The sequence below is a fragment of the Salvia splendens genome, unplaced genomic scaffold (genome assembly GCF_004379255.2).
Source record: "Salvia splendens isolate huo1 unplaced genomic scaffold, SspV2 ctg315, whole genome shotgun sequence".
Taxonomy (NCBI): Eukaryota; Viridiplantae; Streptophyta; class Magnoliopsida; order Lamiales; family Lamiaceae; genus Salvia; species Salvia splendens.
Window position 1 is genome coordinate 14,983 of NW_024598957.1, and position 10,331 is coordinate 25,313.

Here is a 10,331-nt window from a genome sequence, read left to right on the forward strand (position 1 = left end):
AAAAAAATATGAATATTAATCAAATAAGTTAATGGAAAAAAAAATTATGAAAATTAATAATGGATTTAAACTGTATGTTGAGATGTAAACTTTGTCTCATCCGAAAAAATAGAAAAGAAAAAGAATTGGCAAAAGTGACAAAAAAGAACCTGTGTTTTCTTTCTTCAACGAACTAAATAAATTCATCAAGTACGCCAATATAGATAAATATTCACCAATCACCACCCACTTTGATTTAGGAGATATCGAATCTTTATTTAATACTATTAATTTGCAATATAATATTATAGTGGTGTCTAAAACTTCATGAACAACGTTTACAAGCACATGTATTGGATATTGAATAGCCAGCCAAGTTTTACTTTGTCATAAACACATCCCTCAAATTTAGTGTTCACAGCAATATTTATTCTAAACTCCAATTTCACATTTCTAATCAACGTTATTAATTTAATTATTCAAACCATCTACTAGTTTTATAAATAGATCATATCCCTCCAAACCAAACCTCCACTTTCCTCACACCAATAATCTCTTCAACTTCACTTATTCTCACATCAATTTCTTGTAAGTATCTAAACTCTGTTAGATTTTTCGAATTTCAGCTGAATTGTAGCATGAAAATAAGCATGAAAGTAAATTAAAACGTGCACGTTGGCTGCTTGTGTAACTTTAACTGCATAAAACATAGTATTATTTCAGCCAAAAAAAAATTAAAACGTGCACGTTTGCTGAACTCTTTTTTTGTCGGAAAATTATTTCAGCCAAAAAAAATGTGGCGGCTGAAGATTGCGGAGGGAAAAGGCCCTTATCTTTACAGCACAAACAACTTCGTTGGCTGGCAAATCTGGGAGTACGACGAGAACGCCGGCACGGCGGAGGAGAGGGAGGCGCAGGCGGTGGATTTCCAGAAGGCTCGTGACGAGTGGAGCGAGAACAGGAAGAAGGGATTCCATTCATGTGGAGACTTGTTCTTGAGATTGCAGCTGAAGAGGGAGAGTGGGATCGATCTGCTGGGGATTCCGCCGGTGAGGATCGGCGAGGATGAGGAGATCAGCTACGAAGCTGCGACCACCGCGGTCAAGAAAGCGCTGAGGGTGAACCGGGCGGTCCAGGCCAGCGACGGCCATTGGCCGGCCGAGAACGCCGGACCGCTCTTCTTCACTCCCCCTCTGGTAACTTTTGCTTTTGATAGTTATTGAAATCACGGAGTTTGGTCGAATTCTAGTTGGTTTTATAATATTTGAAAATATTTATGTGTTTTGATGATGATCGGACGAACGTTGTTTTGTTAAAATAAGTGTGTTGATTTTCGTTTTTACTTAAATAATGTCGTTTTGAGCATAACCAAAGACATCATTTTGTAGACGAATGAGATAATTGATAAAAAAATAAAAATTGTGAAATTTTATTATCACTGCATTCTATTAGTAATTCCGTAACTAAAACTTGAAAACCGTTTTGTGTGATATAGCTTATATCGTTGTACATAAGTGGGACGTTGAACAAAGTAATGACGCCGGAACACATCAAGGAAATGATCCGTTATATCTACAACCATCAGGTGATTTTATGTAGTTGATAATAAGATGAGTAGTTCATGATACTTATATAGTAGTTTCGTTCTTCTCCTTTGTACTTAGAAAGTATCTGATATTTATTTGTTCATTTTGTCAATATGGTTGCAGAATGAGGATGGGGGTTGGGGATTTTACATAGAAGGGCACAGTACTATGATTGGATCGGCATTGAGCTACGTGGCCCTGAGGATAATGGGGGAGGGACCGGATGCTGGCAATGGCGCCATGGCTAGGGGTAGGAAATGGATCCTTGATCATGAAGGCGCTACAGGAATCCCTTCTTGGGGAAAGACCTATCTTTCGGTAATTCTAGTTCGTCCATCTTAACAAGCGCCTTTAGAAGTGAATGTCTTATGGAAATGTTATTATTTCAGGTTCTTGGAGTGTACGAGTGGGACGGTTGCAACCCACTTCCCCCGGAGTTCTGGCTCTTCCCATCCGTCTTCCCTTATCATCCCGGTATAACTATAACACACATCCATCTCTTTATTTTCATCTTATTTCGGCCGGTTTAGAAACAAAGATTGTTCCGACAAATGCAGCTAAGATGTGGTGTTACTGCCGTACAACCTACATGCCAATGTCGTACTTGTACGCAAAACAGTTCCACGGACCCTTGACCGACGTTGTTCTATCCCTCCGCAACGAGATCCACCTAAAGCCATACGATCAGATCGACTGGAACAAGGCACGCCACCACTGCTGCAAGGAGGATATCTACTACCCTCACTCATGGATCCAAGACGCTCTCTGGGACACCCTCAACTACTGCACCGAGCCAGTAATGAGGCGATGGCCGTTGAACAAGATCCGGCAGAAGGCCATGGACAAGGCCATCAAATACATGCGCTACGGAGCTGAGGAGAGCAGATACATCACCATCGGATGCGTTGAAAAAGTACACTTCACTACTTCACCATCACACTATCAGTACTGTCCCATATCAGTTGTGTAAGACTACAGATATGAGATTTTTTATAACAGGCTAGCCTTTTGAGATGAGTTCTGCCGCTGCCTTTGTTGGTTTACAACAGAGTCTACAGATGATGTGCTGGTTCGCGCACGACCCAAACTGCGACGAGTTCAAGTACCACTTAGCCAGAGTCCCGGACTACATGTGGCTTGCGGAGGATGGCATGAAGATGCAGAGCTTCGGAAGCCAGCTGTGGGACAGCACTCTCGCGACGCAAGCGATCATCGCGAGCGGGATGGTGGAGGAGTACGGCGACTCTCTCGAAAAGGCGCATTTCTACATAAAGGAGTCTCAGGTGAAGGAGAATCCCAAGGGGGATTTCATGGCGATGTACCGTCACTTCACCAAAGGCTCGTGGACTTTCTCCGACCAAGATCAGGGGTGGGTTGTCTCCGACTGCACTGCCGAAGCGCTCAAGTGCCTGCTTATGCTGTCGCAGATGCCGGCTGAAATTGCCGGAGAGAAGGCGGATGCTGAGCGATTGTATGACGGTGTCAATGTGCTACTTTATTTGCAGGTATAAAAAAATTCATCCATATTTAGTTGTACTCTTTTTTTTTTGGTTAGTAATTTTGAAGTGAATATGGATGTGTTTTCAGAGTCCTCTGAGCGGCGGATTTGCGATATGGGAGCCTCCGGTTCCACAGCCGTATCTGCAGGTTTTGAACCCTTCGGAGCTCTTTGCTGACATCGTGGTGGAATCAGAGTAAGATGATTGTTTATTCACTTTGAGTTTGGTAATATTTTGATGGATAGATCTAAAATAGATTTTATTGAATTTCAGGCATGTGGAGAACACTGCTTGTATAATCCAAGCACTCATCTCGTTCAAGCGTCTGTACCCGGGCCATCGGGCCAAGGAGATCGAAGCCTCGGTTGCGCATGCATTGAAGTTTCTGGAAGGGAGGCAATGGCCTGATGGTTCATGGTATGGCTACTGGGGAATTTGCTTCTTGTACGGGACGTGCTTCGTGTTGGGAGGACTAGCCGCAGCAGGGAAGACGTACGAGAACAGCGAAGCAGTGAGGAAAGCTGTGAATTTCTACTTGACAACACAGAACGAAGAAGGCGGATGGGGAGAGAGCCTCGAGTCCTGCCCAAGCATGGTATGAATAAGTCCCCTTCTCATCCGTCCACCAAAATTAGTCAATTTCTATTTTTGAAAATGTTTAAAACTCTTCTAACAATGAATATGATGTTGTAACAGAAATACATTCCGTTGGAAGGAAAGCGGACGAATTTGGTTCAGACATCATGGGCGATGCTCGGTCTTATGTATGCCGGGCAGGCTGAGAGGGACCCGAAGCCACTGCACAGAGCAGCAAAGCTGTTGATTAATGCACAGATGGAGGATGGAGATTTCCCTCAAGAGGTAATGAAGACACAAACCTTTTGTCTTAGTTTGGTGTAAGAAATTTTTATGTTTTGCTGAAAATATTTGGAAATATTGGCAGGACATAACTGGGGTGTACATGAAGAACTGTATGCTGCATTACGCGCAGTATAGGAATATATTCCCGTTGTGGGCGTTGGGAGAGTATCGTAAACGAGTCTGGGCATCCAAATGCTAGTAAATGTATATACAGATTATATTCATATTCAAGATTATAGATATATGTATGTGTGTGTTTTTTTGTATTAAGAATGGGTGAAAAATCTGTGACAGAAACTTCATGATAACAATGTGAAAGATATCTGCGGAAAGCTGTAATAATAAAATTGTTATTCTTATATCTTTTTCTTACTGTTTTAGTATGCAATATAAGCTATGGGCTAAAAAAGGCTATAAGATAGAAATATATTGCTCGGATGAATTTGGACACTGTCAATATTTTTATTAGAACAATGGGCTTGGGCCTACATATTGTCTCAACTTCTCGATTTTGTAAAAACTATAGCACTGAAATCAAATCAAATAATTCATTATTTCAAACTATTTCTCAAAGTTAAATCAATAACTGTTCACCATTTACTTAGGGTGTCCACAATGGTGGCCCTTGAAGGCCACCAAATGTGGCCAGGCCACCATTCGTGGCTCTCATGTGGCCCTCCGCAATGGTAAAGTAACAAAATTAACAAAATTAACAAGGACCACCAAGCCCTCTATAAAAAAAATTAATTTGTTTTTTTATTGTTATTTTTAATTTAACTATGTTAAATTTTAGTAGACTAATAATTTGGGAAATAAACATAATTTAATAAAGTTACGAATTAGAGTCAAATTTTCGTCGTACTATTGATAGAGGAAAATTCTACAACGAAACTTTTTAAAAAACACAACATAAAAAGATAAAAAAAACGCCACCGCTTCCTACTCGGTGGCGTCATCGGAATCCGGCACATCTTCTTCACCACCTTCTCGCCCGCCGCCACCGCCCCCACTGCCGCTAGCTTCGCCCGTCTCCGACCCATCGGAGAAGCCCAACTTCGACCTCAATCTAAGAATGAGGTCGTAGTGTTATGAAGGGATTGGAAGTGTAATGAAGGGATTGGAAGTATAGAAAGAAGTGAAAAAAATGGAAATGGAAGTTCATATTAATAAAAATTTTCGAAAAAAAAAAAAAATCGGCTGCCCAGCCGCAAAACGCGGCCCGCTGCAGTGGAGGGCCGCGGCCGCGGCTCGCCCTCGGCTCTCGGCCCTGCGCCCCGCCTCTCGGCTCTCTGCAATGGGGGGCCGCGCACGAGCCGCGGGCCGCGGCTCCCCCATTGTGGACACTCTTATCTGATCCTGCTAATTCAATCCTCCACCTATTAGCTGGACTTAATTATTTCAAATGATTGTCCATCTATTAGTTGAACGTGAACTGGTTTACAAACTAAATTATGTTTTATTATCATCAATCTTAACTATTTTGAAACGTTTTAGCATTTGTAATATTTTAGTGTATGATCTTACGAGTTTCTATAATTGCAACTACAGGCACCTAAACAACACAGATCCGAAGCCCACCAGCAATGTTGGATCAAATCAAATAATTCATTATTTCAAACTATTTCTCAAAGTTAAATCAATAACGGTTCACCATTTACTTATCTGATCCTGCTAATTCAATCCTCCACCTATTAGCTGGACTTAATTATTTCAAATGATTGTCCATCTATTAGTTGAACGTAAACTGGTTTACAAACTAAATTATGTTTTATTATCATCAGTTTTAACTATTTTGAAACGTTTTAGATTTAGTGTATGATCTTACGAGTTTCTATAATTGCAACTACAGGCACCTAAACAACACAGATCCGAAGCCCACCAGCAATGTTGGATCACTTTTTTAAGTTTTCATTATTTTTATATTTTGACAGTAATATCTGAATAATCTGTCCAAGAAACAAACAAAAAACAAATCAACCTGAAGTTGATGCTTTGTGTGCTCAAAGAGATGTCAGAAATGAGATAAAGCAACATGTATCCTATTGCAATAGGAACTTTTGAAGATGATAGCAACCAGCAAATTAATAAATATATTAATTAATCTGTGGCATATCTCTTTGAAGTTAAATTACCAATTTGATTGCAATTGAATTTTGCCACCTACCAAAAAGATTTTATAGCAAGGCATTGTATGGACAAATGGAAAAATGAAAAATCAATCGGTTTTGAGTGATTGAGCAGCCGCCACATGACAGTGGGCCGACGGCAGATTTCAATGGGTCGGCAGTCGGCGCAATATTAATTTGTGCAAAATGTCGTTTTCAAATTCTATTCCCTCTAGCCCACGTATGCACTATTTCCTTTTTAATCAATTCCATAAAAATATACACTTTCTAATTTTAGAAATTCTTTCTCTATATTGAGATGAGACTCATTCTTCATTAATAATACTTTAATTATTTTTTATTTCTATTTTATTTTATCAATTATGCATTAAAATACGTAGCTAACTAAATATGCATATTATGGGAGTAAGTATATTTTTTTCAATAAAACAAAAAAAAGCTCAAAACCGTCTTTTAATTGGTGAGGGGTGAGAGCCATTATACAAATTGATAAAGTGGTTCAAGAGAAAGTCATCGAATAATTTCGATAAATAGAATAAAAAATATTTATGAGATAGATGCAAATGACAAAATGAATAACATTTGAAGTACCAGAATGGGTACATTCTATGGAACTATCTACCATCCAAGTGTCTATAATGTAAGATTGAAGGTAGATGAGAAACCATTATTGACCTTCTTAACAAAAATTCTAAAACGTATGCAAGATAATTAAAAGGTGAAAAGAGTGGCTTTAATATATAGTCTTACCCTAATCTTGCGGATTAAAGGCAGTTAAAAAGTTTAGATTAGCGTAATTATAACACATAAACAATTGAAGAGGCGTCAAATTAACGGATAAATCCGTACTTTAGTTGTTTGATTAGTGCTCCCATATAAGTAGAAAAGAGAGATGCTAATCCTTGTAGCTAGAAAGCCTATGTTCAATATTTAATTTTGAATTCCTCAACAAATGGTACTCAATGAGAAGATTAAGTACCAACTTTTCCAATTCCAATCCTTTATTAGCTTCTAGTATGACTTCTTATGTTGCAATTCTTATATACTCCCTCCGTCCCTCCGTAGTAGATGCGTTTCTTTTCGGCACGGGATTTTAAAAAAATTGTTTTGAATGAGTTAAGTAAAAGGAAAATAAAGTAAAAAGAAAAAAAAAAGGTAGAAAGATGAACAGAAAAAAAGTAAGAGAGAGTAGTAGTTTTTGTCAAAAAAGGAAATGATTCAGTTATAGCAGGACAACCCAAAAAGAAATACGACTCAGTTCTAGAGTAACAGAGGGAATAGATGATTAACATATAACAATAGTAAAAGTTTAAGATTTATATAAACAAAATACTCCTCCATATAATATAGTCTATGGAATTTTGAATCTTATTTATATCTTCCATTAAGTATGCAATAGACATATCAAACAGATGACGACGATAAATTATCTTAAATACGTTTTCAGCAATATCACGTTGGGAATTATCAGTTTTTCTTTCCTTAAACTTGATCATCTCAAAACTCTTTGAGGGTTCACCATCACCAACAAGCCTTCTCAACTCAGAATCACTTGTTTTAGATAATCCTAAAATTGCAATTTGATGTACAAGTCAAAAAAGAGGAAGGTAATAGAGCTAAGTCTCCAAGTTTGGGCAGCATGTGTATGTTTCTCCTTAGTACATGATCTTTCCACCATACCATGTTACTTTTGTTGCACAAAAAGCTGCCTAACCGCCGATTCACCAAATCACTTTCCTTTCACATTTTAAGGCTTTAATTAGTTTGGTTGGAAAGAGTCGACATATTAATATACTCCCTATTCAAATTGGGAGCATCATATTTTTAAAAAGTCTTATAAAATGAAAGCCTTATGATATCTGTTTAGTTCATCGACAATGCACGCCTCATTTCACACTCCAACTCATACTTCTTCGTTATCATATCATTATCATATCATCGTTACTCCATACATCTCTGATTCTCATCATACCTCTACTCATACTATAACTTATTTTATTTTTGAATTATCACATTTTATAAAATTTAAATAAATAACACTATAAATAACAAAATTACTCAATTAAAAAAATCAAATTTTCAATTTAGAATTCTCATCGACTTAAACACGCTATAATACTAGTATATTATTTGAATTTGATCCATCATTTATGGCTATGCAAAAGAATTAAAAGACTAACTATGAGGGTATTTATGATGAACACAGTTCTAATGAAACAAACACACACTCACATAGAATATATTACACCAGTTATAGTAAAATTAATCCATAACAAGCTTGCTAAAGCTTCCAATAAATAAGGATATGGAGTACTAAATGTAAAGTTTCCATTACATTGGACTTCATGTGCACCGTTATTTATAGCTGATTGCTGACCTCAGATTGTGTGTGTGTGTGTGTGTGTGTGAATGTAAAGTTGTTTGAAACAAAAAAAATGGCCCTTCTAATTTATGCTGACGGTTAAGGCGAGGGAATAAAGCTGGGCTGCCTATTGCTAGATTAAGAACAAAACAAAGCCTAACCTTTGACGATTATATGCTAATTAACATTATCTTGAATTTGCTATCTCAAACTTTATTTCATAATTTGGTGCATTTGATTTATGAATGTATTCGGAATATATATGTGCAGGAACAGTTGTGGAATCCACTTCCTAAAGTTAACACCTTTATACAAAATTCCAAGTAAGATTGTCCATCAATTTCGTAGATTGAAGCCACAGTTCTGCATTTACTATTAATATCCAATGGGAATAAAAAGCAAAGTTCATATCTTTACTGCTAAATCTTCTGTATACATATATTTATACTAATGATAGATCTAATAGTAGAGAAAGGGAGCTAATTAATATACAAAGTAACTGGTTTGAAATTAATAGAATGTCACTAGTGGAAGAATCTTGCATTGATCATTTGGGAAAGATACTAGTAATTTAATTTCTTGAATGGTTGATGATATCCTCAGCCCTCCATTTCTTGAATTGAAGAAAATCTTGTTGACGAATATCAATGAATGGTCATTCATATTATGTCTTTGGCATCAGAACAAAGAATCCTTCAATTTTGTATCCAACTCAATAATTAAATTAGCTAGCTAGGTGGCTGTGTTTTTTTCTTTTTTTTGGCATTTGAATAATGGCTACAATTAAGAATCCCATCTCAAATATGCCAAAAAATTGAAAACACAGATTCGATTTCTTCCTTCACCCTCCTCAATGTTGTATTTACATGAGCACCATATATCCTTCAATTTTAGCACTATCTTCTCATAAAAACTTGGATGCCCAGCAAATATATGACTACTGAATATGGCATGCTCGAATATCCCTTCATTTTAACCTGTTTCAAAATTAAATTAGCAACAAGTGTAATAATATCAATATATCCATAATTAAAGTTAGAGTAAAGTTCACTAATTCATAATTAAAAGTTCATGTACATATACTTGGGAGTGGTTGATATGATGAATGAAATAAGTGCTCTTTCTTTAGTGATTTTTTTGGGTAAACTAAATAATTGACCAAATTTCGTGATTTTTCATTTTTTTTACCTTGGTTGCGGCCGAAGTTAAGGAGATTGAAGCCGGAGAGGAAGAGGTGGATGTTGAGGTCGAGGTGGATGAAGTCGTGGACAATGAGGTGAGCCCGACATTGTAGGCGATAGTCCCATCGGGCTGAAAAAGCCCGTAATTCCTCTCGGAAGTGGGCCCAGGCTTCATATCCTCGTTAAACAACGCAAACACGTAGATTTCGAGCCTGGCGTTCGGCCTCAGCGGCGTCCCCTCATTCCGCATCTGCCTCCTCAGAATATTCCTATTATAAACGGCGGCGTTTTGCAGCGTGGCGCCGACCTCATTGACATCCCCCCGCGAGGGCCACCCGGTCTCTGACACCCGGACCTCGATCCCCCCGAACCCGAGCCTCGCCATAGCGAAGACGACCGCGTCCACCTGCGCGTAGAGCATGTTGTCGTAATGCAGCCTCGTGTTCGGGTCCACCATCCCCGGGTTCGGGTTGAACAACACGTAGTCGATCGGGATCTTGCTTGGGCTGTCCTTGTACGCAAAATACGGGTAGGCATTGATCCAAAAGGGGGCTTTCGTGGCTGCCAGAAACTGCAAAAACTGCGGCATTACGGCGGCGAGCTCTGGCCGGAAGCTGCCCGCCGACGGCGGGAAGGATTCTTCTAGAACGGCGAGGTTGTTTGGGGTGGAGACTTTGATGGATTGGTCGAGGCTGAGGCGGGAGAGGGCGAGTGGATGCTGACCATTGCCGGACGAG

General features: G+C 38.6%; 1 protein-coding gene and 1 pseudogene across 1 annotated transcript; one reads left to right on the top strand and one right to left on the bottom strand.

Annotated features, from left to right (window-relative positions):
- Positions 1 to 533: 533 nt before the first annotated feature.
- LOC121789718 (dammarenediol II synthase-like) lies at positions 534 to 4,289 on the top strand. The gene is made up of 11 exons (XM_042188100.1): positions 534 to 567; positions 765 to 1,175; positions 1,475 to 1,564; positions 1,689 to 1,883; positions 1,955 to 2,039; positions 2,123 to 2,478; positions 2,615 to 3,070; positions 3,153 to 3,259; positions 3,338 to 3,659; positions 3,761 to 3,925; positions 4,008 to 4,289. The coding sequence occupies exons 2-11, from the start codon at positions 774 to 776 to the stop codon at positions 4,122 to 4,124; spliced, it is 2,295 nt and encodes a 764-aa protein (XP_042044034.1). The 5' UTR covers positions 534 to 567; positions 765 to 773; the 3' UTR covers positions 4,125 to 4,289.
- A 4,516-nt stretch (positions 4,290 to 8,805) lies between these two features.
- LOC121789717 lies at positions 8,806 to 10,323 on the bottom strand (annotated as a pseudogene).
- Positions 10,324 to 10,331: the final 8 nt, after the last annotated feature.

Bases quoted from the DNA above. Each gene is read 5' to 3' on its own strand.
- LOC121789718 (XM_042188100.1), top strand. From the start codon at position 774: ATGTGGCGGCTGAAGATTGCGGAGGGAAAAGGCCCTTATCTTTACAGC. The intron at 2,479-2,614 runs GTACACTTCACT...GGTTTACAACAG, and splicing joins CCATCGGATGCGTTGAAAAA to AGTCTACAGATGATGTGCTG. The intron at 3,260-3,337 runs GTAAGATGATTG...ATTGAATTTCAG, and splicing joins GACATCGTGGTGGAATCAGA to GCATGTGGAGAACACTGCTT.